At 44.0% G+C, this 27,986-nt stretch overlaps 2 protein-coding genes across 4 annotated transcripts; both read left to right on the forward strand.

Moving 5' to 3' along the window:
• The first annotated feature begins 3,070 nt into the window (after positions 1–3,070).
• Positions 3,071–13,106, forward strand: GSTO1 (glutathione S-transferase omega 1). 2 transcript variants are annotated; one of them, XM_081104934.1, is made up of 6 exons: positions 3,071–3,473; positions 3,665–3,773; positions 6,560–6,782; positions 9,329–9,427; positions 11,657–11,763; positions 12,877–13,106. In XM_081104934.1, the coding sequence occupies exons 1-6, from the start codon at positions 3,440–3,442 to the stop codon at positions 13,028–13,030; spliced, it is 726 nt and encodes a 241-aa protein (XP_080961060.1). In that variant the 5' UTR covers positions 3,071–3,439; the 3' UTR covers positions 13,031–13,106. The 2 variants fall into 2 exon arrangements, with proteins under 2 accessions (XP_080961060.1, XP_080961061.1); XM_081104935.1 differs by having other exon boundaries at positions 3,283–3,450.
• Positions 13,107–17,619: 4,513 nt separating this feature from the next.
• LOC308529282 (glutathione S-transferase omega-2-like) lies at positions 17,620–27,937 on the forward strand. Of its 2 annotated transcripts, XM_081105286.1 has the most exons (6): positions 17,620–17,688; positions 18,013–18,121; positions 18,266–18,488; positions 19,380–19,481; positions 26,069–26,175; positions 27,643–27,937. In XM_081105286.1, exons 1-6 carry the CDS (start codon positions 17,646–17,648, stop codon positions 27,800–27,802), a joined length of 744 nt encoding a protein of 247 aa, XP_080961412.1. In that variant the 5' UTR covers positions 17,620–17,645; the 3' UTR covers positions 27,803–27,937. The 2 variants fall into 2 exon arrangements, with proteins under 2 accessions (XP_080961412.1, XP_080961413.1); XM_081105287.1 differs by lacking the exons at positions 17,620–17,688; positions 19,380–19,481 and having other exon boundaries at positions 17,988–18,121; positions 27,643–27,936.
• The last annotated feature ends 49 nt before the right edge of the window (positions 27,938–27,986 follow it).

Below are 27,986 nucleotides of genomic sequence, written 5' to 3' on the forward strand. Positions count from 1 at the left end.
TTACTCTATAAAATACTTTATACATATAAATTTATTATATACTAGAGGCCCGATGCACAAAATTCGTGCAAGAGGCTTGGCCCTTGCAGCCCCAGCTTCATCTGGAAGGTCATCTGGAAGGTCGTCTGGACAGCCGTTTTACTGTTCGGCTGTTTGGTCGATTTGTATATTATGCTTTTATTATTATAGATTAAAGAGTATAAAATTATTCAAGTAACATTCCTGAAAAGTCAAAGAATGTTGTATTAAGTGGGTGTATATTGTCAGGAAAGACAGATAGTACTTAGAAGGTAGAAAACTATTTCTTATCACTAGGACCTCTAACTCTTTTTAAAAATAAATATTTTTATTGATTTCAAAGAGGAAGGGAGAGGGAGAGAGAGATAGAAACATCAATGATGAGAGAATCATTAATCAGCTGCCTCCTGCACGCCTCCTGGATGCCCCCTACTGAGGATCAAGCTTACAACCTGGGCATGTGCCCTGACCAGAAATCAAACTGTGACCTCCTGGTTCATAGGCCCATGTTCATCCACTGAGCCACACCGGCCAGCATGACCTTTAACTCTTAATCTTTAACCAGCAGAATCAGTTGAGATTAGCCCACTCAGGTTAATTATTGACAATTACAGCCGCAAAAAATGTGAAATACTATGTTTTTCCCTGTGGCTAACATCAATGTGTATCCAGATGTTCACATATCATGCACATAACCACTAAGGGCTTGAAGATGATTCTCTATAATGCAGAGTGGTGCTAACAGTACAGTTGTTTCCTGGGATGTACATTTTCTTTTCAGTTTATTTCTTTGAGGAATTAACTTTTTACTTTATTGATGAATTGGATGTTTCAAATCATTAAAATAAATCATTACACTGTTCATACTAATTAGGGGACAGACCGTTCCAAGTAAAAGTTCTCAAGATATACCTTGACCTGAAATTTTTAGTTTGGCCAATCAGAGGTGTTGCCTGGCCAAGTTTAAATTTACAGGGTTAGCCCTAACCAGTTTGGCTCAGGGGATAGAGCGTCGGCCTGCAGACTCAAGGGTCCCGGGTTCGATTCTGACCAAGGGCATGTACCTTGGTTGTGGGCACATACCCAGTAGGGAGTGTGCAGGAGGCGGCTGATCGATGTTTCTCTCTCATCCATGTTTCTAACTCTCTATCCCTCTCCCTTCCTCTCTATGAAAAATCAATAAAATATATATTTTTTTAAAAATTTACAGGGTTAATTTGCACAATGCATCAATATGCTAAGAGACCTTCTAAAAAGTTACTTTTCTGAGAAAAAGTTAAGCAAGATCCATGCTTTAGCAAAAATGTGGTCAACTTGTTTTCACTGAGTATCAGCAATAATAACAAGCATTTATTTATTTAACACTTATTCTGTGCCAAGAACTGCTTCAAGTGCTTTCTAATATCCACTAATTTAATCATTCTTCAACTTCTATAAAGGAGCTATTAGGTTTTTGCCACCTTATTTTACAGGTGAGGGAAGTGAAACGCAGACGGAACTTGCCCGTAGTCACACGGTGTTAATACGGGATTACTACAATGCCTATGGTTTCATAAAAAATTCATATGTTGAATTACAAACTCACAAATTCTTATGCTGACGCTCTAATTCCCAGGGCCTCAGAATGTGATTTTATTTGGAAATAGGTTCATTGTGGTTGTAATTAGTTCAATTAAGATGAGGTCACACTGGAGTGGAATGGACCCCTAACCCAATATTTAAGAGGGGGAATTGGGATACAGGCGTGCACATAAAGAGGGTGCCATGTGAAGATGAAGGCGTTGATGGGGTGATGCTTCTACATTCCGAGAAAGGCCAAAGATTGCCAGCAAACCACCAGAAACGAGGGGAGGGGCATGGAACACACTCTCTCTCACAAGCTTCAGAAGGAACCCACCCTGCCTTCACCTTGATACTTCTAGCTCCCACAACTGTGAGAATAAATTTCCGTTGTTTAAGCCACTCAGAGTGTGGGACTTTGTTACCCTAACCATAGCAAACTAATTAATGCAGGTCTAGCGGGAGGATCAAACCCAGGCAGGAAGGCTCTGAGATAGGTGTGCTATCACCTACTCTCTGTTCTCCCATAATAGAGCTAATCAGAATAAAAGCAGACACCACCTCCACCCCTTTCTGCTTTGCAAATAAATAGCACAGGCGTCACCAGCTCTCAAATCTAGGCAGACAAGTCAGACATTGCCTACCCTTTTCCATGTGTCCTCAACTGGAATCCCTTTTTTCTAAACCCTAAACTAGAGGGGCTGTTTGAGCAGACCAGTGGGACTAAATTTACTCCGCCCACCTGCATGACTCCGAGCCCTACTAGAGCTTCAAAATTCAAATATTTAATAGATTTTTTGAAAACAGCACCATCGGAGGTAAGATCTAGATTTGGGCTGTTTCTTTTGGGTTAAAATTCAAAGGATGTGTCCTGCCCTAACTGGTTTGGCTCAGTGGATAGACCCTGTGGACTGAAGGGTCCCAGTTTTGATTCCGGTCAAGGGCATGTACCTTGGTTGCGGGCACATCCCCAGCAGGGAGTGTGCAGGAGGCAGCTAAATGGATGTTTCTCTCTCATCAATGTTTCTAACTCTCTATCCCTCTCCCTTCCTCTCTGTAAAAAAAAAAAAAAATCAATAAAATATATTTTTAAAATAATAAAAAATAATAAAAGGATGTGTCCTGTAGTTACAGGCTGGACAGGGGCCATCCCAGGAGTCGTAGGGAGCTGGTGCTGACAGGAAAAGGCAAAGGCTGTCCAGGTGGCTGGGAGACCTGTCACTGTGCCATGGTGCCATGGACGGAAACCTTTGGTGAGCGCGCGGGGGGCCCGGGCCACAGGCCCTGAAGCTGGGGAAGCCGTGGGGCAGAGGGGGAGCTATGACCAGGTCCGTGCCATGGAGGAGGTGGGCTTGCCAGCAGGGGCGAGGAATATGGGAGGCCGGGTCAGGTGTGGACCCGGGTGGAGGGCAGACCACAGACCACCTTCGTTCAGGGTCAAGGAATGACTCTGAGGGTGTGAGTGTGTGTGTGTGTGTGTGTGTGTGTGTGTGTGTGTGTGTGTGCAACTCAACATGGGCGCATCCCTTCCCTAGGCCAACACAGTACAGTTAGGCACAACCTCCGGGTGCAGGGTTTTAAGCACGATCCCCACAAAACCCGGAAGGCCGGCCCTGGGTGGGGCGCCGTGGGTGGGCGTCTGGGCGGCGCGCCCCCTGCAGAGGGTGGGAAAGAGCCCAGCGCGCTCGCTGCGCCCGGCTTCGCTCCAGGCGCCCCGGAAACGCCGCGCCGGCCGAGCTGGCAGCCCGCCCCCAGTTCGCACTTCGCGGAGAGGGGCAGGGAGAAAAGGAGGAGGGAGCGGCCTCTACTTCCTGAATCGCCTGCAAATCCAAGTTGCGAACTCAGCCTACGCTGCGCCACGATGTCCGGAGGGTCAGCCAAGAGCCTGGAGAAGGGTGAGGCCTGGCCGCCGCGAGAGGCGGTGATCTTGGCGACCCCCGATGCGGGTCCCGGTGCGGCTGATCCGGAGCCGAACCCTCCGGGAGGGTCTCCTCCAGGAGGGGATGGGTCGGGCCCCAGGGGCGGCGGGGGGCTGGGGATCCCGGCAGCTCTCCGGGCCGTAACTGCGTCCGCTTGTCCCCGGCAGGAAGCGCGCCCCCAGGGCCGGTCCCCGAGGGCCTGATCCGCGTCTATAGCATGAGGTTCTGCCCATTCGCCCAGAGGACGCGCCTCGTCCTGAAGGCCAAGGGAATCAGGTGAGAACCCGGCGGAGGCTGCTCCCGAGCGGTGCGGGAGGGGCTGCGGGAGAGGGGCGGGGTGTGGGAGGGTGGGGCGGGAATCTCGGACGGGGCCCCTGGGGCGCCCTTTACTGCAAATTAAATTAGAATTCTCAGCCTTTTGGGGATTGCATGGCAAGTTATGGGCCCTCTCCCGGGGGGCGGCGGAAATGCCATAGATCCCGCTGTCTAGGACACTCCATAGATGAACCTAACCGCTTTATGGACTAGAAAGGTGGGCTTCTGTTAAGGAGGTGACAGGCAGCGGCTCTTCTAGCTCTGGTGGATCCCTGATTCCTGGTCAGTTGCCCTTGTTGCACTTTCACCGACTTCTCCATTCATGTCCAGCTTATCTGATATTGTTGGCTGTTATTCTGAGTGTATCGTTCCTTACTAAATAGCCGATAATGAGCCCCAGTACAGAGTTCAGACCTCCACTCTCCTGGCAGGGTGCACAGTTAACTGTGCTGTACCTATTCCTGTAGGCTGGGTCTTTTGGGAGCCTCATTGGAACTGGCCTGGTTCCAGCATAGGAGTTAGCCTCAGGAATAATGCAGTGTCATTTGCCTTCTCTCTGGCAACACCAAAGATCCATTGGAACTATCCCCTTCCAATGACCTTTGGAATCAGTGGAACAGACATTAGGTACCTATGATGTGGAAGTTTAAAATGTAGCCCCCATTCTTAAGAAATTTTCCATGTATGTGCTTAAGATTTATTAATGAATTTTAGTCTTCTAGGAGGAGGATTAGGCAGCAATTCCTTTCCCTAAAAGAAATATAAGATGCATTCTAAAGAAAAAAAACACACCAAATTATTTATGGATTAGCCCTCACTTCACTAAGATTGGCATCTTATTTGGATGAAACTGATTCTGAACACATAGCCAAATATTCAACATTTAGTAACATTTATCCAAAACACTGTATTTTATCAAAATACTATAATATTTTCTGTATTAGTCAGAATTCTTTTATTGCAAGTAAGAGAACTCTAACTCAAATTGGACGGGGAAAAAGGCATATATCGTACTCACATAATTGAAAGTCTAAGAGCAAGATGCAGCTGAATTCGGGGCCCCAAATCCTGGGTTATGTGCCCTTCTGTAACTCCAGGTTGAAAACAACCCTACCTTACTTACTGGGCATTTTCCAAAGGAAAATTGAAACGATTTTAGCATAATAGTGTGTGTGTGAGGGGCGGGGGGTGTTAAGAGTGGTGACAGCTGCCAGATACTGCAAACAACAGAGGTCTGCTACATTCATGGGTCAGTTTTGAGTCCCAGGAGATTCATCAGAGAGGTACTAGATTTTTACCACATGGTATAACCTAACAAAGCATGGTTTTCTTTAAAAGGTGCATCTTTCAACTTGTGACTTGTTGACTCATAATGCCAGGTTACCACCTAATCCGTGTGTTCTGAGAACCTTCTTTATTACAAAAGCCTAGGATCTACCTTTTGTTTTTATACTATACAATTTCAGAAGTGTTGATAATTCCTTGGCAAAGGGCCTTATTTTTCTTGCAGTAGCTCATATCTGAGTGTCCAACGTTATTTCAGCACATGGACCTTTTAATACACACTGACTTGTTTCATCTGAATAGTCCTTTGTCTCCATGGGTGATTACATATTTAAACCCTTAAACTAAATGCTGTTCTACAAAGGTGTTGGTGTGGCCCTAGTTGGGTTGGCTCAGAGGATAGAGCATCAGCCCAAGGACTGAAGGGTTCCAGGTTCAATGCTCATCAAGGGTACATACCTCAGTTGCAGGCTTGACCCAGGCCCTGATTGGGGCATATGCAGGGGACAATCAATCGATGTGTCTCTCTCACACTGATCTTTCTCTCTGTGTCTCTCCACCTCCCTTCAACCCTCTCTCTAAAAAAAAAAAATCAATGGAAAAATATCCTTGGGTGAGGATTAACAACAACAAAAAGATGTTGGTGTATGTATATATTAATATGAACAAGACATATAAGATCCTTGCTTTCATGGAGCTTACATTCTAGATAATTGACATAATGGGTAAATAAGTGACCAAAGTAATTTCAGATACATATCAGTTTAATAAAGAAAGTAAAACAAGATGATCATGGAATGGAGGCTCTCAGCAGCTTCAGAATAGGTGGTCAGGGAGGGCTCTCTGCACATTTGGTGTTTAACCTGGGAAGACAGGCAGAGAAGGCAGAGGACCAGTAAGTGCAAATGCTCTAAGATGGGAACATGTTTGGCAAATTCAAGGAATATAAGAAAGGCCGATGGGGCCAGATCAAAATGACCAAAGAAAGTCATAGGAAACAGGTGTGACAAGTAAGCAGGGACCAGATCAAATGTGCCCTACATGTCATAGAAAGTATTTAGGGTTTGTCCTCTTTGTAATGAGTAGCAGTCGGAAGGTTGTAAGCAGGAGAGTGACCTGATCTAATTTTGTCAAAGCTCCACCTGGCCATGTGTGCAGATGGAGTGTAGGGAGGCCACATGGAAGCTTAGAGGCTGGTGGGGGACTGTTGTAGAGGTCCAGGTGGCAGATGATGTTTTGGACGACGTAGCCGTGATAAAGCTGAGAAGTGAATAAAGTCAATATGACTTGGAGGTCTAGCTGAGCATTTGACTTGAGGAAGGGGGGCAAGAGGAAAGGAGTCAAGGCTGAGTGGACTCCTAAATTTGGGGTCTGATCAGCTAAGAGGATGGTAGGGCCAGTGAGGATTTTCAGAAGTACAAAAATGTTTCATTCTCTTCATTGGCTTGCTGTGTGTCTTTCAGGCACGAAGTCGTCAACATCAACCTGAAAAATAAACCTGAGTGGTTCTTTAAGAAGAATCCCGCTGGTCTGGTGCCAGTTCTGGAAAACAGCCAGGGTCATCTGATCTGCGAATCTGCCATCACTTGTGAGTACCTGGATGAAGCATATCCAGAGAAGAAGCTGTTGCCAGCTGACCCCTATGAGAAAGCGTGCCAAAAGATGGTCTTTGAGTTATTTTCTAAGGTGTGTATATAAGAAATTTCAGTTCCTGTTTGAAAACCCTTTGTTTTTTTAAGCTACATCAGTGGTCATGTATGGTTCAGTAATTTTGGAAAGGAAGCCCTTTCTTGATCGGTTCCTGTTTACCTCTACAAAGTTATCCCTCTGCTGACACACCATATTCCAGCCATACTGAATGTTTCAGTTTCCCAAACTCACCACCTTACCAACTCCTGCTGGAAGACCCTTCTCCCTTCTCACTTTGCCCAGTTTTCTCCAGATCCTCTTTCATGTATGTGCTCAGATACCGCTGCCTTCCAGAAGCTTGTCCAGACCGTGTGAGTGCCCAGCTCTGTGTTCCCACAAGTACTAACTTTGCCCTGTTGGTGACTGTCTGCCTTAAGCCTGTGAGTTGTACCAGGGTGTGAGCTCCTTGAGGGTGAGGGCAGTGTTCCCATTACTGTTGACTCACTGCCTAGGTTTGTGACCAGCTCGGCCCCTTCCAAGTTGTTTAACTTGCTAAGTTACTTATTGCTTTACCTCTGTGTCTCAGGTCATTATTTGTTCAATGAGTGTAATTATGCCTTCCTTATAGATAAAATCAGTTAATCTAAAACATGGAGAGCAGAGTCCGACACATGGTAAATCTCAGTGTTAGTTCTTGTTCTAGCCAGTGTCTTGCAGTGAGCTTGTGTTCTGTGCTGGCAATAACGCTCAGCTGACTGAGTAAATGGCATTCCTGTAGAAGAACTGTATCTTATCAGTGTTGTAGATTAGTTCAAGCAGTTAGTATTCACAAAGACATGACCAATAGTAGACAACAAGAATAGCAACGTCAGGCTATGTCTCTATAATACAAGAATAGCAACATTAGGTTATGTCTCTATAATTCTGTTACCGTGTCAATGTATATCAGCATGCACAGAAATATCTTCTCTAGAGAATGAAATGGTTAAAGAAATACTGCAAAAATGGGACTTATAGGGAAGACATATTGTTTAAGGAGACAGTGCAAAGAGCAACTGATGGGGATGGGAGAGGGAAATGTCTGGCTTAGCAGGATGAGGGGGAAAGAATAGTAGAGATGGCTGCTGTCAAAGATGATGGACAGGGCATAGGGCATTTGCAAGGAAGATGTTGCAGAATTTAAAAAAGAAAAACAGTGACAAGAGAATCATCGTACTGTTTAGAAAGAAAATGAGCTAATAGCTGGAGATGCCCACTATTACTTTCCTACTCATATTCTGGAAAGAGGTGATCCAAGGTGCCATATGACCCCACCATCCTGTCCACAGCTCAGCAGACCAGAAATGGCCCCACCTGCACCCCTAGCTCAGTCATTTTCTCTCCTAGAAACTTGGAACTGAGACAGACTAAGACAGTCAAAATGGGGAAGCTTAGGATGGATATATATATATATATATATATATATATAGAGAGAGAGAGAGAGAGAGAGAGAGAGAGAGAGAGAGAGACTTGACAAACCAAAGCCACATAAAAAATACATTTTTGGGGAGGTGGAAATTAAAAACACTGCAAAGGAAACTGTATGTGGAAAATAATGTGGAACAGACATTTAAGGGTAAGCAAAGAGGAAAGACCAGGCAGGAATTGTGGATGGAAGGGCTGCCTGCAAACCTTCAGCTCCAATGAGGGCAAGTTGTACTGACATGGATGGGATTTCAGCGGCGTCTCCTGGATTTTCACGAGTGCCTGTTTACTTAAACTGGGATGGGTAGGCTTCTGTCTTTTGCAATGGGATGATACCAAAGGCTGAAGGATTAAAACACACAAACACCTCCGCCACGAGCCTTAAAGCGTGTGACACTACCCCTGTCAGGCCTCAGGGAGTCCGTCCCCTTTGAATAATTTTCTCACGTCCTCCCCAAGCTAGAAAGCAGAAAGATTCTCTTTCCCAAGCTCCCCTGGCAGCTGGGGACAAGGCCTGGGCCCAAGGCTCTCCCTGTCAAATACACACGTGGTAGAGTTCAATTCAGAAATGATCAGTGTGAGGAAACGGGTTGGGCTGCGGCACTGGTGCTGCTGGTGAGAGTGGCTGGCAGCAGAGCTTCTGGATTCCAGGAGCTGTACTGGTTGTGGGACATTCCAGAGCAGAAACAGCTTTGGTGCTAGTGGCCTTGGTTATCTCAGAGTCATTGCTGGCAGTGGCACCCACTGTAACCTCTGTAGTTTCAGCTCACAGCTCACAGTGGGTGCTTTCCACAGGCCAGTTTGGGCATGATTTGGGAATGTTCCAGCTTAGTTTTGAGCCTGTTTGTTCAGCCTCCCAACAATTCAATGAGACAGTGTCCTTTACAGATGTTTTGGGCTCAAACTTGTCAAAGTGGGTTCTGTTATTTGCAACTTACAAAATCCTGTTTCGTATAGCATCTCTGGCCACGAAACTATTTTTAAGATCAGTATATGACCTCTCTGAACACAGGAATGGATACACCCTTGAAGTTTCTAGAGCACTCTGACACTGCGACAATAAGGGTTCTATCGTGTTTTATGTGAGGCTGGTATACTTAGTCTCCCACCAATAAACTAAGCAATTATTCTCTGTCTAGGTGCCACCTTTGGTAGGAAGGTTTACGAGAAGTAAAAATAAGGAAGACTGCTCTGACCTGAAAGAAGAATTTCGCCAAGAATTCAGCAAACTTGAGGAGGTAATCAATCGCGTCTTTTGGCTTTTATCAGAGTAACTGATACACTACACCTACCCACTTGCTTCGATTCTCTTTTCTTCATATCCTCGTTCCCCACATCACTTTATAGCAATTAGTAATAATACCAAATAAGAAATTTTAGTTTATAACAGATTGACATAAGCTGTGTGTTTTAAGATATAAACCAAAACACCTAAAAATATTTTGTCATGGGCTTTTAAAATGTTTTGTTGCTTCGATGTTAAAATAACATGGAAAAAAGGAAATTCACCAATATTTCTATAATGTGTCACCTGTTTTCTTTTTTCCCATGCTGCTTCCAGTCCCTGTCCATAGATTAAAAAAAAAAAAAAAGAAAAAGAGCCCTAACCGATCCCAGGTTCGATTCCGGTCAAGGGCATGTACCTTGGTTGCGGGCACATCCCCAGTAGGGAGTGTGCAGGAGGCAGCTGATCAATGTTTCTCTCTCATCGATGTTTCTAGCTCTCTGTCCCTCTCCCTTCCTCTCTGTAAAAAAAAAAAAAAGATTAACATAAATGTAATCAGAGCATAGATACCATCCTGTGTTATTTTACTGAGTATTATATAATAAACATTTCCCACCACAAAGAGTTTGCCATGAATCCTACAGACACTTGGCAAAGCCAGATGTGTTTTACCTCCTTTGGGGGAGAACTGCCATTTTGGGCCTTTAGATTGAGTCTTCCTCTTGGGCCTTGAGACATTCCAAATATTTCAGGTAGATTTAAACAATCAGTTTACAATGCAGACTGTTATACAGGCCCTGAAAAAAACTGTAGAAGTTTTATAAAGGGTTAAGTTGATTTGATGTTGATTAATCAAATAATATTCTGAACCCTCCCCCCCCCCCCCCGCCTTTGACAAAACCATAATACCAATTCACCTTCTTGAATTTAGAATACATAGTTTATGCTTGGTTTTCAAATAATTTTATGTAACAGTTAATTGTTAAACTAGCTCTTCCCAGTATATTTTAAGTAAATTGTTTTATTGAAGAATTATAGAGAAGTAACCAAAACGTAAGAGTCCCGCTTGATGAATTTTTACATAGGGAACATCGCCATAGAATCAGCACCCATTGCAAAACACAGAATATTTGTTTTGGCTATTTTTTTGTTTTGTTATATAAATGGACTAAAATAATATGCACTTTTTTGGGTCTGGCTTATTTCATACAGTATTAGGTTTGTGAAGTTCATCTATGTTGGGTGTAGGTCATTCCTATTTTTTGTAGTTCCAGCATATGGCTGTATCACAGTTTTTAAAAAGATCCTTTTTACTCCTTGTGAGCAGAAAACATTTCTGCTTTGGGGCTATTACAGTTAGTGCTGCAGTGAACATTCTTTGGTGAATATATGTTCACATTTCCAAGTAGAATGACTGGGTTAAAAGTATGCATGCACTCAGCTTTAGTAGATACTATTAAAACATGGTTGTACCAATTTACATTCCTATCACCAGTGGTTCCACACCTTTGCTAACTTTGTCTTGTTCATTTTAGCCATTCTGATGGATGTATAGTGGTATTACATTTTGGTTCTAATTCGCATTTCCCTGATAACTAATGTGGTTGACTACCTTTTCAAATGGTTATTGGCCATTTGGACATCCTTTAATTGTGAAGTGTAAGTCTTGCCCAATTTTTTTAATAGGTGGTTTGCCTTTTTTCTTGATTCCCAGGAGTTCTTTCTATATTCTGAATACCAGTCCTATGTTATATTCCGAAGATCTTGCACGCTGTTGCTTATTTTATTTTTCTCCACTTTTCAGTTTATTTTGTTTATTGTTTTGTTTCATCCCAAACTAACAAATAGTAAAGCTTAAACTGATCAAATAGACAAAAAGTGAACTTGGATATGTTAGGGTAAAGCTGCGGGTCTCACCACTCTACATAACTCACTTGCATCATCTCTGATGATGAATCTTACTAGATATCCAAATAAGAAGTACTCTTGCCAAAACCGGTTTGGCTCAGTGGATAGAGCGTCGGCCTGCGGACTGAAAGGTCCGAGGTTCGATTCTGGTCAAGGGCATGTACCTGGGTTGCGGGCACATCCCCAGTAGGAGATGTGCAGGAGGCAGCTGATCGATGTTTCTCTCTCATCGATGTTTCTAACTCTCTATCTCTCTCCCTTCCTCTCTGTAAAAAATCAATAAAGTATATTAAAAAAAAAAAAAAGAAGTACTCTTATGCTGTTTAATGTTCAGGTTCTGACCAATAAGAAGACAACCTTCTTTGGTGGCAATTCACTTTCTATGATTGATTACCTCATCTGGCCCTGGTTTGAACGACTGGAAGCACTGGAGTTAAATGAGTAAGACATTTTAATATTTTGTGCATAATTTAGGATAATGATAATTTGAATAGTATATGTTGACCTTTTTCTGAACAAAAATATTTTATACAACTTTTATGAATGGGAAAAGGCAGACAGGAGGAAGACTTGTGCATGTCATATACCTATACTCATCACTGCTTCCCATCAGGGGGAGTAGGCAGGGGTTCTGTGACATGTGGTAAAATGTTTTAAAAGTAATTTACTCCTTCCCTCCTTAATAAAAATCCATAAGGAAGGTTTGGGGAGGAGGAGCTGAGTGAAAAAGGTGAAGGTATTAAGAAATACAATTGGCAGTTACAAAATAGTCACAGGGATGTAAAATACAGCATAGGGAATATAGACAGTAATGTTGTAATACCTAGGTATGGTGTAAGATAGGTACTAGACTTATTGTGGGATCACTTTGTATGTTATATAAATGTCTAACCATTATGTTGTACATCTGAAATGAATATAATATTGAATGTCAACTGTAATTGAAACTTTTTTAAAAATCCATAAGGATGTACATTTTTATAAGGCTGTCATGCAGGATTATATGACCAATGCTACCTCCCAGTTACCAGTAAGATTCCATACTGGTTTGCAAGCTCCATATTTTGAAGTTTGGCAGCCACTTTAGCTTACTCCCTCTTAGAACTTAGAGCTATTCAGAGTTATTCTTTATATATGTATATAGTGGGGGGTCTTGCCCTAGTAACACCGAAGATCAGTGATCACAGATCTCCACAACAAATATAAAAATAATGGCAAAAGTTTGAAATATTCTAAGAATTACTAAAATGTGGCATAGAGACACGAAGTCGAACAAATGCTCTTGGGAGAATTGTACCAATAGACTTGCTCAATGCAGACTTGCTCAATGCAGGTTTGTTGCCACAAACCTTCAGTTTGTAAAAAACGCAACATCTGAGAAGCTCAACAAAAGGAGGCATGCTTTATTCTATGATTATGTACATTTTGAAGAACTACTTTAAAAGGTTAGAGGAGAACAAAGTGAAACTGCAGAGTACTAATGATGACATATAGATTTTGCAATGCCTTCTTCTTTCGTCCAGCTCACTCCTTCATTCTTTCCATCTCCCACAGGTGTATAGACCACACTCCAAAACTTAAGCTCTGGATGGCAGCCATGAGGAAAGATCCCACAGTATCAGCTCTCCTCACTGACGTGAAAACCTTTCAAGGTTTCTTAAATCTCTACTTGCAGAACAGCTTGGAGGCCTGTGACTATGGGCTCTGATGGGGGCAGAAGTCAACAGTGAAAATATATCTGATACTTTCCTTCACCAATAGGAATAAAAGCATGCTTTTACCTTAACAAGTGCTCTCATGTTTCTTTGGATCACCTTCTTTGAGTTGACATCATGGCCCAGCGCTGGGGTTTCCTTAAGGCCTTCCTGCAGAAATGTAAACACATTTCCTGCTCCAGATGCTCAAATGACACTAAGGTTTCTATCAGTCTCTGCTGAAAACCTCTAAGTCATCCTCTCTACTGAGATCTAGACTTCAATCTAGATTTCTAACTTCCACTTGGATACCCCATTGTCATTCCAAGAGATGCCCTTTCAAGTTTGTCTTCAAGGTTCTGAATTGAGAATTTTCAATCCTCATTTTTTCCATCATTAACTGAATTTCACTTGCCATTGTCACCCATGAAGACCAGACCTGCATCACCTCAAAGTCAGGTGACTAGGTGGCCTCCTATTTGATCTCCAATATCTAATCTGTATCCTCTTCAACTCCTTCCTACCAAAATCCCATTTCAGGTCTACAACATAGAGATTATGTTGTACAACCCATTCAATATGTAATTACTGTGGATACCACATCCCTTAATGCGGTATGTAAGGCCGAATGAGTAATAGGTAACATCCCCCTTCAGAAATAGTAATGCCATCTTCCATCCACTTCCATAGCCCATTGGTCTTCTCACTAATGTTTATCATCACATCACCTCCAGGAGAAGAAGGTAGGTCAGAGAGCATCACTTCACTCTATAGATCATTCAACTAAGGTCCCGAGGTTAAATGAGACCTTAAGATGCTGGCAGAAATATCTGGAGGACACACCCAGCACCCTGTTCTTACTGTCAGAATTAAGGGGCTGTTGACCGGCCAGCCCCAATACAGTCTGGTTTCCGGTACTTCAACGGAAGAGCACCTAGCAATCACCTTGGGCTCACTGCTGGGAGTGGGCCGGGTGAGCCACATTTGAAAAGAGCGCCCCCCTCCCACCCCATTGTGATGCAAGCGATCTGGGGCCCGCACCCTGAGAAGCAGCTGACCAAGGATGACTTCACAAAGGGCCTTCGACTGCCAACGCCCAAGCTCCGGGCGACCCATCTCTGCCCCGATCGGCCTGCCCCACACTCTGGGCCCAGGTCGGCTGCGGGCGGACTTCAGTCGGAGGCAGACACGGGCACTGAAGTGCCACAGAGAGCCACTACCCGGTCACAGACACCCGTGGGGAATCGAGACTCCGGTTCTCAGCAGCCTTGCAGTGGCTCCGCTCGCACGGACTGGCCGGAGCGCTTCGGAAGGCCTCTAGGGTTTGGCTGGAGCTCTGGGCTCCGCGGCCAGTAGGCGGGTAGGATCTCACTCCAGGGGCGGGCTCCACCCTCGTTTTACAGCCGGCTCCCTTCCCACGGGCGGGGAGGTGTCTGGCGGCGTCTCTCCTGTCCCCTCCACCGGGTGGGTGCGTGGGTCTGGCCAGGGTTGCATTTGAAGGGAAAAGGGGTGTGTGGTCAATTCTGGAAACAAATCCTGATTCTATTTCAAACAAGTCTATTTGAAAATAGAGCTGCTTTTTCTCACTTATTCTTCAAACTCGGTGAACAATATCTGAACACCCAGTCATCTTTCATGGAAATTAGGCTTCTGAAGTATTCAGAGGGATGTCCTCCAGGTTTTGCCACTCTCCGAGATAGGTATGAGAAAAAAACATTTTTTGAAAACCTGAAAAATGCAAACTCCACTTCTATTCTCAAAACAGAGATTCAGTTAAATAGAGTAAATTATTTCTGTGGTGGCATTATTTTCCTCGAAGGCTTAAGTTACTATTACCCATGACGGAAAATCCCCACATTTGCAGGTAGATCCGATTATATTTCAGACAGCTGGAAACCAACTTGGAGTAGGTTTAATATGGCCTTGTTACCATTTGTTTCTTGCTTGAATGAGTCAGTATAATAGAGGTGTAAACATGATATAATTACATAGAAGGACAATCTGCAAAGAGGATTTCAAAGAAGTACCTATTGGGTCTTTAAAGGGAAGTAGGGATAAACTCAAAGGCCATAATTAAACTCTTTCCAGGGAAACCATAGTGTTCAGCGGTAGGATTAAAATCCACATTACTGAAATGTAGCCTGCAGCATTCAACCCATTCGACTGCCGTTTAACTGGTAACTGGTGAAAGAATTATTCAGTGTTGAATTCTAATTCTAATATGCTTGGCAGAGCTGGATTGCAGTGCATTTCATCTTTATGGGTACAAAATTGGAATGCACTATGCTCTTAAAAATGTGTTCTTATTCACTAGTTAGTCACTTTAGTTAGTCATTAACTTTGAGCTTTTACTGAGGATCACCTGTATGATTTCATTCAATATTCAAAAGCCATCACAAAGGTGCTGTTTCTTTCTCATTTCACAGATGAGAAGGATGAAGGTCAAAGAGAGAGAGCTTGTCTAAGTGCCAAAGCCAGGGTTTGAGTATAAGTGCCAACAGAGAACCTTGACATTATTTTCCTTCCCTTCAGGGGAAGAATTGTTTTCATTACTTTGTCTATTCTCCCCTAACTACACCAAATAGACTTGCATTTTAGAATGTGACTTCCCATACACGGATATACTTTGAAGAAACAGCGTTTACCAACTCTCAGAGTTGGTTTCCTTTAAAGGTGGCAATAAGGGGAGGGGGGAATCTTGGAAATAGGTTCTCTCTAGCATAGTGGAAAAGTGGAACCTTTTACTTTGCAAATGGAATTCCCAGTTTGGCCCTTACGAATTCATTCATTGTCAGTTTCCTCCAGGATGGGCAAACTCAGGCCAGAGAGCCAAATCCAGCCCACTGCTGGGTTTTGTACAGCATAAGAACTAAGGATGGTTTTTACATTTTTAAATGGTTGAAAAAAACCAAGAGAAGAATCATAATTTATGACACATGAAAATTATATGAAATTCACCAAGAGTAAACCCTAATGGAAACTATTCACCACTCAGTTCGTCTTCATTGATTAAAATTAGTTTCAGAATAGTAGTTATCCTATTACTTTATCTTCCAAAATGCAAAATTGTCAGCATGGCAAGTGAAGAACCAATGTCTTTTCCAATACCAGACTTCCTGCTGACACATATGCAATTTCTTTTGAGAGAAAATGTATTAGAACATTTTTGCCATTCCCCAAACTTATAAATCCACAGCAACCTGTCACGTCCCACATGAAATCACTCTGAATGACCTAACAATGTTATTGAGTCACTATTCCAAAGACTTTCAAAGATTCCTATTTAGTAGGGGGAAAAAATGTTAACACTATTAACAAAGAATTTCTGGATAGACGGGAATTCCAAACGACAAAATGTGTCCAATCATGAGCTACATAATTAGGTTCTGTCATTTTAATGAAGGATATTTAGATTCAACTAACAATTGTTGAGCAGCAATTATGTGTTAGATCTTTTCCAGGACTTAGATCCTTTCCTCTCCACACTGTTAGCTGCTTTAGAGGCCAAGACAAAGAGCCAGGCTTTGGACTTTTAAAGTTCTTCAACCCTACTAGCGGGTCACTTTGGACAAATAATTTCATTTTCCTGAGGATATTTTCTATTTTGTAAAATAGGAATATTAGTTGCCTAACTGAGTAGTTGTGGGAATCAAATAAGATAATCCATGGAAACCATTTAATCAGAATGAGTGAGGCATAGAATGCTTTTCTTTCCTCCTTTACTTGTCAACCCTCTGAAATGCATTGATGAGTAATTCCTGTTTCATCTCAATCCTGTAAAAATCAAATAAGTTCTCTTTCCATCTGCTGAATTTCAGGATCACCAAGCTGCTGAGGGTCAGAGTAAAGGCCAGCTACCGCCTTGATTTCATGTAGCTGGAAGAGCGATCCAAGTGACCCCTGTATTGCTGGGCTGTTGACAATGTGCCCTTAGCCATTATAAAGGGTCTTCTCTAAGATTCATGCTGGGGGATGGGGAGAGCTCACACATTTTTCTTTGCCTCTAGATTATCTTGTTTCGAATCCATTACCAGTTTTTTCATAGCTTGGGTACAATCTCACGAATAGGGCTGGGACTAGAGTGAGGCCAGCGAGGGCACAGAATTTAAGGAGACACGCAATACTAACAAGTGTTTCTTCTCATCTGCTATATTATGAAAAAGCTGGCCTTTATTTTTGGGGCTCATACAGAGGATGAGGCCTATTGTCTTAGAGATGCAGGAGGGAGGGCTTAGGATGGGAAGGAAAACCTTAGTGCTACCCAGGTTAATGTTTGTTCAGCTCCTTTGAGGTACATGCTGGCGTTTCAATGCTCCATCTCCACAGATTCTCAGTGCCGAGAAGGGACCCCACCGAAGGCTGTGCCCACGTGTGCAAGGCAGGGGGTACTTCTCAGGGTTTTTATTTGTTGTGTTTCGCCCACACTCCTACTTGGACTTTCTGGGGCGAAGTCTCTCCGCGTTGTCATCCTACCTCGCTCGCTCCCCGGATCACGTCCCCGCTGCCCCACCGGATCCCAGTCCCTTAAACCTTGAATTTGGGCTGCAGGGGCGGCGCGCCGGCGCCTGCGGCTGCGGCCGCGGCGAGCGCCAAAGGCGAGGCTCGGAGCACTGGGCGCTGTGCAGACGCATGATCACCATGGGTGAGGATGAGAGCAGGAGCCTGGGGAAAGGTGAGTCCTCTGGGTCCGCGGGATGGAGACGCTGGGCCTTGGCCCCCAGACCAGCTCAGTGGGGGAGGGGGGGGGGGGAGGGACGGGAGGGCGGTGGCTGGAAGGATTCCTCTGCACAAAAGCCACGTGCAAAAGTGTCCAGTCTGGGGACTCCGGAGGAGGAGGAGGAGGAGGAGGAGGAGGAGGAGGAGGAGGAGGAAGAGGAGGAGGAGGAGGAGGAGGAGGAGGAGGAGTGCACAGCCCTCTTGAGGTCACAGGGAGGAGAGTGAGCCCCTCTCCCCAGTGGCCTAATCCACCGCTTGGTACCCCTCACCTGCCCCGCAGGAAGTGTCGCCCCAGGGCCGGTCCCAGAGGGCCTGATCCGAATCTACAGCATGAGGTTCTGTCCCTTTGCGCACAGAACGCGCTTGGTCCTCCTGGCCAAAGGCATCAGGTGAGAGATGGGAGGTCAGCGCCCACAGGCACCGGGGGATGTTGCAAATCGGGAGCGCCCCGGCTTCTCTTCTGCTCTGGACATGAGCGTCTGTTTGGGTCAGCCTCTCATGCTGGTTGTCTTGTTTTCCCTTTGCCTTTTAAGCTATGAAGTTATCAACATTAACCTGAGAAACAAGCCTGACTGGTACTATACAAAGCACCCCTTTGGCCAAATCCCTGTCCTGGAAAACAGCAGATGTCAGCTGATCTACGAATCGGTGATCGCTTGTGAGTACCTGGATGATGCTTATCCGGGAAGGAAGCTGTATCCATATGACCCTTATGAGCGAGCTCGCCAAAAGATGTTATTGGAGCTATTCTATAAGGTATGTTGATTTTTTTTTTAAAGCCACCTATGCGCTGTCTTTTACTTTGTATGTCTTTCCCAAACTTCAATTCATTTTAAAGCCCAATCATCGGTGAAACTGTTTTGTTTTGATACTGCGTGTGCCTTAGGAGCATAACTGGTATGCAATTATAGTAGAGCCATCGCCTCTGATATTAAAGGTTAAAGGCTTCACTGAGAGGTGCTTTCCATGTGAGCTAGCAGTCTCCAGAGGTATGATTATGGCAAAGTTTTGACTGTGTGACTTAAGATAGGAATATTGAAAGAGCTGGTGATGCTTTACAGGGAATATAATTAAGGAGAATAAAGACACTAACGCACGGGAGGGAACTGCTCTTTTTTCAGAGCAAGAGTTCCAACTGTCCAAGAAATGTGGAGACAAAAGGGGGTCCCTGCTGATAACGGGAGAAAAAAGTGGAGAAACTTTAAGATGGTTCTCTTTGAAATGCAATAAAAACTGACATATACTGAGCATGTATGATGTGCCAAGCACTATTTTAACTCCCTTTATAACGGTTAACTCATGCAGCCCTTACAACTGCCCTTGCACCAGGTGGGTACTATTACTGTATCCATTTTTTAGGTGGGAACACGGGTTAGAGAGGTTAAGTGCCTGCCTAAGATTGTACAGCATGGAAATAGCTGATCAAGTAAGAAGCACTTGAGAACACTTTTTAAAAGCACCTTGTTTTACCAGGGAGCTAAGACAAATGGATTGCTGGAACCCCTTAGGATACTCCTATTGAGGAGCCGGGATGTGGCTGTTGGCCTGTTAAGCTAGGGCGACAAAGCTTTGGCTGTATTTGTAGGCAGAGCAGAAGCGTGGAGTTCCCTCAGATTCTCCACTAAGAAACCTGTGTCCTCTGATTAGGTCCCACATTTGACCAAGGAGTGTCTGGTAGCATTGAGATGCGGGAAAGAATGCTGTGATCTGAAGCTAGCCCTTCGTGAGGAATTCTGCAACCTTGAAGAGGTACAACAAGGGGCCCCTCTCCTGGTTAGATCCAATGGAAGAAGTGATGTAGGGTCGTTAACCTGGTCACCCTGACACCTTCTGCTTGCACAGACTTCGTCTTTCTGCCTGACTTTGATAAGTTCAGCTACTTGTCATCTTAACTCGTGCTTTCTCTATTTTGGAATATGTGCTTGGGTCTGATTTCCAGGAATGGCATTACCAGATCAAAGGGCATGAACACTGTACAGGCTGGAGCTCTATGATGCTACATCCTCCCCAAAGAGCAGTACATGAAAATGCCCTTTGCTCTACCTCCTTTTCATTCTTGGGGAACTTTGTGTAAAAAGATATGTGCCGCCCTAACCGGTTTGGCTCAGTGGATAGAGCGTTGGCCTGCGGACTCAAGGGTCCCAGGTTCGATTCCGGTCAAGGGCATGTACCTGGGTTGCGGGCACATCCCTAGTGGGGAGTGTGCAGGAGGCAGCTGATCAATGTTTCTCTCTCATCGATGTTCCTAACTCTCTATCCCTCTCCCTTCCTCTCTGTAAAAAAATCAACTATATATATATATATATATATATATATATATATATATATATATTTTAAAGATATGTGCCAGTTTTGAAGAGAGAGAGCAATTTCTCGTTGTTGATATAATGAGTATTTCTTTGGTTGCTAGTGAAGTGGGATATTTTCCCCAAAATATGCCATCTCTTAATGTTCTTGTTTTTTGTGTGAAAATGGTCTGTTAGCTGGCTTGTCTATCAAGGTCTTACTGGTTTTCTTTGCTGATTTGTGAAAGTTCCTTTTAAAGAGTTTCTTACAGGTACAAGATATTTGCTTGTTTTTAAGACATTTTTGTTTTCTTTTGTTATAACTTTTAACTTGGCTTATCTTTTTCTGTCTGCATAGAAATATAACATTAAAAATTCTGTGCCATAATCTTTTCTGTTGTGATTTCTTCCATTGTTTTTATACACAGGAGGTTCCTCCCCACCCCCGGCTTCAGAGATTCGATCAATATTCATTTATCTTTTCATCCACCATCCATCACTTTAAAGATGTTTGACTTGTCAAGCATTGCTTTGCTAGCTTCAACCCCCTTACTATCTTACAAATAAATTTTGGCAAAAGAATTAAGCCCATTAAAAGGATGCCAGGATAGAATTTTCAGGGTGGTCCTTTAATCCCCAAATGTTGGCAAGATGCCTTCTGAATCTTCATAGTGATGAACAGCAAGATGGGGCATGTTCTTCCAGAAACTACTTCTAAGGTTTCTTTGTAGAGGACAAATGATGTTATACTCTGTTATACACACTTGGTTTGTTTTACAGGTGTCCTTGGTTCATTGTCATTAGCTCAACTTCAGCTGTATATCAGTGTAGCAGGGCCCTGAAATTTGAAATCTTGAGAATCTCCCCTTATCTTTTATGAACTCAAGACTTCTGCCCTGGAGTTGAGTACTTTACTGTTGCTTTTGGATACGGGCCTGAATTGCTGGTTTATTGGCAAGCAGCTTTGTGTCTTTTGGGTGTGTGTGTAGGGGGAAGGGAAGGAGAGGAGGTTCTGCTTCTTAAGAACTATTTCCATCAAGAAAAACCACCTCCTTCCTCCTCCAGCCAGGACATGAGCACCCCCACTGTGCGCCACCATGCTGTCTGTCCTCCTTAGAGGCTGGGGGTGCAGGGCAGCAATTACTGAAGCTGAATCCAAGAGTCCAGGACTGTAGACTGAAGCTTTTTAGAATGCCTGGTTTGAGGAAGTCTCGGATTCTCTTCTCTTCGTGACCTTGTTTGTACACAAAACCCTTACAGATAAGATTTCTTCCTCCCTGTGAACCTCCTGGAGGTGCCACAGTCAGTGCGCCTCACCAGCAACGGCCACAAGGGGGAGCCCGCGCGCTTCTTCCTTCCACTTGTGCTCCAGCTGCTAAGCTCCTTTCCATCCCCCTGGGGGAGCCCGAGAGATCCTCACAGAAGATGAGGGGACCTTCCTACCAGGCTTTTCACCTTCAGGGGGTGGAAATAGTGTTCCCTCGTCAAGCCAAATGGTCCTTTGCTCTTCATTTGCATGCCCACTCTTCATCTCTTACCACATCCTTTAAAAGCAAGGGGACCACCCTCTGTAGTCATTTTTCAGTGAATTGGAGAACAGAACGTTTAAAAAATAGATTTTCTATTATTTCAGAACATCAAATGGCTATCCCTCAAATATCTCAATTTCTTAAGCCTGAATTAAAGATGTGTTAGAAGGGCCAGAAGGCAGAGCCTCAGTTCCCTCCCCACGTGTGGCCTCGTGAGGGATGCCTGGGCCTTGGATGAACAATGTCTCCTCTAAGCAGGCCATTTTGCCTTGCTTGGTGATGCCAAGGACAATAGCGCTGAAAGTGAGGGATTCCACTGTGGGGGAAGCTATTCGATATTAAGAATGGCCAACATCATTCGATGTGGCAGGTGGGAAACAGAAAGAACTCAAAATAGAGTTTTAAAAAATGACGTTGGATATTAACATGACCACGGCTAAGTGGGTCCAGGTATAGCAGCAGCAGCTTCCTAGTCTGTTTCTGATGACAAAACACTTAGGAAAGATAAGACACTGGGAATTCAGACTGCCGGTTTAGTTTGCCTCTAACTATCCTAAACATTGTCAGAGCAGCTCATTCATTGGCTGTAAGCAAGACACTCGTTTAAACTGAGAACACAGAAGAACTATTTGAGTGAAGTTGCCTGGAAGGAGAGGATTCTGGTAAGCTCTGCAACCACGAGTATGTTGGTGTGTGTCCCCTCCCTGCAGAGCCCCTGACTGAGAGCGGGGAGAAAGAGCAGGATTGAGGGGGCAGTTCTCCTGGGAAGCTGGGCCAATCCGTGGCTGCAGAGCAGGAGAGGCTTTCAGAATATGCCGATTCTAAGCTTTTTGCTGATTCTTAAAGAACAAGCAAAGAGTTCACAAAAGACTGGAAGCTTCTGTGAGTAGAGTCTTCCTACACTTGAAGTAGAATGACACAGGGATCGACTCCAGTCTGGGAATTAGGAGAATGGTGTTTCTGTCTTAGCTCTGGCACCAACCAGAGGGTCCCCTTACCTCCCTGGGTCTGTTTCCTCTCCTGACAGTGAGAGTCCCTTGTGATTCCATGTGAGAGACAAGACTCAGCTTGCCAGGATGTTTTCCTCTCCATTTCTGCTGCCAGGAAACCCAAGTCCAATTCAAAGCTTTAAGGATCTCTGCAGGACTCCTGGCTTGATACCTTGATACCATTTTCCTTCCTTGTTTTGACCTTCTGTTCTTTTATTTTCCCAGAGCTTAGCATTTTATTATTTTTCATATTTAATATTTTATTGTGCACTTCCTTTACCCTGCAGCTCTAATCTTCTGTGTAATGAGCCTGGTCTAAAAAAATGGCAAAATGATGGTGGGGGCAGGGGAGTCACACTAGATGACTTCCAGTGGCCCTTCCGGTGCTGATGTTCTGTGATTCTAAGGGGAAAAGTTATTTCACATGTTTGGAAGTCATCAGGTTTGCACAGAGATTCTAAGGGGAAAAGTTATTTCACATGTTTGGAAGTCATCAGGTTTGCACAGAAGGGAGCTCTCCTATTGAGTGTCCTAAGACTTCACTAAATCTCTGAGGAGGGCTGGCCAGTATGTTCTCCTACATCACTGGGATGTGTCTGTAAAGGAGCTGGCATGTTGTGCTAGTTTACAGGAAGCCAGATATTCTGTTGGGATTTTTAAATTTGCCCTGGGAGAAATCTGGTGGAGAAATGTCTGTCTGAGGCAGCTGAGGCAAGAACTCTAAGGGTCTTGATGTGAGTGGTCCCAAGTCACTCTTGGATTTAAGAAAAGTGCAAAGGAATGTGCATATGTATTTTGGGAATGGGGTAGAAGCTGCCAGAAAATAGTTGATGCCTCACCCATTTCATCTATATGCTCATCTTGACTTTTTACTATACAAAGTACCTTGTTACGACTTGAATTACTTTGTGAGAGCTGATGTACAGGTTGATCATAGCTATAAGATCATATATATTTAATGGCATACACTCCTACTTTGAGTAAATGAAAAGCTTCAGAAACATATACTAAATAAATGTCAATTCCTAAACAACTATTCATTTTCAAAATACCTTGTTACTTTACCAAAGGACCCATCATGGGTTCCATTAAATGTCTGCATATGATTTCTTTTGACAAGGACTTTCCCAAAAGCACCTCTGCTCTGTAAAGCACAGGAGGTACACGGAAATTCCAGAGTCGATCCACTTAGATTGGGTTCTGATTTGTGCCATGAAAGCTAGTAATAAGCTGGAAGTATATGTTTCAAAATCAGCGATACAAATTTGGGTAACTATTTTTATTCCCGACCATAAGAAGTCTTGTGCCTTTCTGGAATCCATGAAAATGGAACAATTTGTCCCTCTACTCTGTACGTCAGAGCTTATTTATACATGACTGAAAATAGTCTCTGTTTTGAATTTTTATTGGCCAGATTCTGTTGTTTTAGTACGATCCTGTTAGTAGTTTCTTTGAACAAAGTGACACCATCTCACATTTTTTTTTTTTTTTCAGATTTTCAGGACACCAGGAAGGGGGCTTCTCTATGCCATACTGGGAGAGAATGAAGGCTTAGACTTAGGGCCACAAGATTTGCTTTCTGCTCTGAGAAGGATGTGGGGACCCCATTGATCCTTTCTGTGAGGGGTGGATTTGCTTTATGTGGATGTAACCTTCTGAGGTCACTGTGCTTTGTCATCACAAGAACTCACTTTATTCATGCATGGTGGGCACTAACATTGCCACCATTTTACTGATGAGAAAATTGAGGCTTGGAAGAAGAGGTACATAAGTTGCCCTGGGTTTCATGTTGAATGAGAGGTAGAGCCCAGCAAAGGACCAGGAAGGAGGAAGAAGAAGAAGGGGAGGGTGGGGGGGGGGGGGGAAAGAGAGAGAGAGAGAGAGAGAGAGAGAGAGAGAGAGAGAGAGAGAAACATCAATGTGAGAGAGACACATTGATTGGCTGCCTCCCACAAGGGTCCCTATGGGCTGGGGAACCTGCAACCAAGATACATTCCTTTGACCGGGAATTGAACCTGTGACCCTTCGGTCCACAGGCCGACACTCTAACCACTGAGCAAAATTAGCCAGAGCAGAACTTACCCTACACTACATCATGGAGTCAACATCTGTTTTAGAGTATAAAAAATCAAACCTGATTGATAAAGATAGGAGTATGGAAATCTAGATAAAGGGCACAGGAATCTAGATCTATAACTACAGGGAAGAATTTAGTTGACTATGAGTTAAATGGGTCAAAGTCATCTGATTAGCTAGGTAATTGACACCATACCTTTCTCTCTGGGAAAACCTGGCCCAACAATAATCTCTGCTAAGTACTTTTGCTTTTTAAATTTTCAAGTGCTTTTATTTGTTTATTTGTTTTGACTTTGGCTGTCTGTTAAGAGTTTATCTGCTTTCTATCTGGATTAATTTGTCCCATTTGGGAAAGAGAAATTTTATTTTAATGTAAAAAATTGATAATGTTGAGTGGCCAACAAGTGTGAAGTTCAAAGAACTGAAATAAAAAAGAAAATATAATAAAAAGACAATGGTGGGATTAGACTCTAATTAGACTCAGTGGTTCTCAACCTTCTGGCCCTTTAAATACAATTCCTCATGTTGTGACCCAACCATAAAATTATTTTCGTTGCTACTTCTTAACTGTAATGTTGCTATTGTTATGAATCGTAATGTAAATATCTGATATGCAGGATGGTCTTAGGCGACCCCTGTGAAAGGGTCGTTTGACCAAAGGGGTCTCGACCCACAGGTTGAGAACCTCTGGATTAGCGGGAGTCCATTAAGTAGCACTGCTCTTTCTTGCCCAGCTCTGTGGTTGCGTGTCAACCTATGAACCAGGAGGTCACGATTCAATTCCTGGTCAGGGCACATGCTCGGGTTTCAGGCTTGATCCCCAATAGGGGGTATGCAGGAGGCAGCTGATCAATGATTTTTCTCTTATCATTGATGTTTCTATTTCTCCCTCTCTCTTCCTCTCTGAAATCAATAAAAATATTTTTTTTAAAGAAAGAAAGCAAAAGAGGAAGGCACATGGTGACACAGTATCCCCTTTGTTACAGATAAAGTGAATCCTGGAGAGTGGGGGGTCACAACTGGAACAAGTGGGGTTCCTCCTGTGGCCCTCCTCCATCCCAGTATTAAGCTGCACTGGCCTGACACAGGGCCTCCCCTTTCTGAGGGCTGAGCTGCTCCACGGACAGCATAGCACTGGGAGGAGCCTGCTCCAGGCTGAGAGAGGGGCTGGGCTCCTGCTGCCTGGGTGGTCCTTCCAAATTCTCCCATCAGAGGAGCCACCCTTTCCCTCCAGGGTTCAAAGGAGGGCAGGGACTGAGTGTGGCCAGGAGTATTACCCTAAATAGGGTGGAGGAAACCTCAGAAAAAGGGAGGAAGCACTTACCTAACAAATCAGAAGGAGAATCAAAGCCGAAGTTCTCCCTCTGTGGGAACTAATTTGATATTTGTAGTTAGTGTCTATAACTATGCCAGCAGATCAGCAAATTAACTTGCTTTTGTTCTGTTTAAACTTTTAGATTCTTAGCTATCAGAACACCGTCTTCTTTGGCGGAGACTGTATATCCATGATTGATTACCTCTTTTGGCCCTGGTTTGAGCGGCTGGATGTATATGGAATAGCTGAGTAAGACATTTGACCACGTGGTCATGACTCCCTGGGGTCGGACTGGGCAACAGTGGTTGAAATGGTGTGTGTGCCATTCATCCTCCTCTGGACGTGTTTCACGATGCGTGTGAAATGAAGTCAGGTTTTAAACTGTTTCCTTGTTTAAAATGCACCTGTGTTCTTCTGCCACTCTCTGTGGACCCACTTTCCCCATATTTCTGCTGGTAAGACCTGTGGTGCCTCAGAGCTACCGTCCTCACCAGCCCATCCAAACTCAGGCCAGTGGTGCAAGCAGGTGGTGAGTCTTAGTCACCGGGTTTTGGTGACTTGTCTGCAGCTCCTGGCCCTGCTCCTGGACCTGCTGAGATAATCCTCCTAAGGATTGTCTAGAAATCCAGTGCCCACCACACACTTTACTCACAGTTAGTTCTCTGAGGAATCTTCCCCAGATAGGAATGTTTTAAAACACACACACACACACACACACACACACACACACACACACACTGATTTTAAAAGCAACAGATGCTCGATGTTAAAACAAACAAATGAAATGGCCACCATGGAAGTGTAGGGATGTTCAAAGTAGAAGAAATTGCGTGGAGGTGGCGGGGGGAGGACTATGTAGGGGCCCTGGGCAGAACATGTGCTTTGTTGTCAGAATGCTCAGAGGAGAAGTGCTGGCTCTACTCCCAGCCAGTCACATGGTGGGTGCTGGATGCATGGTGGGTGCTGGACGACTCTGGCATTTGGGAATCCAGTCCTGCCCAGCCAGAGCTGCGAGGGTGCCCTTGTAATGAGTGGGCTTGACTCTACCCAGGAGCCATCTGCACATCCCCCTTTGGCTGTCTCTGAGCAAAGATCAGGTAGACATATTCAGATATTTTAAACTCCGTCTCAACACAAACATCATGAAAAACCTGTCTCCTCTGGGGACAGAGTATTGAACCACAGATTTCCCACTAACAGGTTGTATGATCTTGAAAAAGTCACTGGGCATAGTCTAGATCTAAACTTCTGATCTTTGAAATAATGGAGCCCAATCAGCTCCATTATTTCAAAGTTTGATGATTGTTTCCACTCATTATTTTTTTAAAGTGTTTTGGAAACGACTTGTTTTTTATTTTTTCCAAACCCACTAACGTAGGATCTGAGAATGACAGAAGAATGTCTCTTTCAGAGGGTTGTCTTCCTGTTGTTTACCAGCCAGGCATAGGCACCTTATTTCCCCAGAGCAATCAGCCCACAAGTATTTAACTGTATTGTTCAAATCAGTAGCAACTTACACAATTCAAAAGCACACACAGGTATTCCAAAAACAAGGATTTTCTTTCAATAAGTGATCATGCCCAGTTGCTCATAGCTAACTAAGATGACTCTATTGCCCAAAGAAACCCATTTTTTTGGTATCTAAAGAGCGACGCGTGCCATTTTCCCTGATGCCTTCCTCTTCCGGTGAGCTAACACTTCTTTCCTGTCCTGCAGCTGTGTGAACCACACCCCCGCTCTTCGACTCTGGATAGAGGCCATGAAGCAGGACCCCACGGTGTGTGCTCTTCTCATAGATAAGAATATTTTCCTGGGCTTCTTGAATCTCTATTTTCAGAACCACCCCGATGCCTTTGACTATGGGCTGAGTTGCTGAGCCCCATGGTCCACCCCTTCACTACCCAGAATTCCCAAGCATGTCGTGACACTGTTCCAGGAGTTGTTTGGGTGGGTCAATCAATCTCTGTTCCTTTTCTTTGAGGTTCCTAATAAACATGGAGACAGAAAAGGTATTCTTTCTGGTCGTCACTGTCTGACTCCTCGAGCCCACAGCTTCTAAG

This window comes from Myotis nattereri, assembly GCF_964212035.1.
Source record: "Myotis nattereri genome assembly, chromosome: 13".
In the NCBI taxonomy this organism is placed as follows: Eukaryota; Metazoa; Chordata; class Mammalia; order Chiroptera; family Vespertilionidae; genus Myotis; species Myotis nattereri.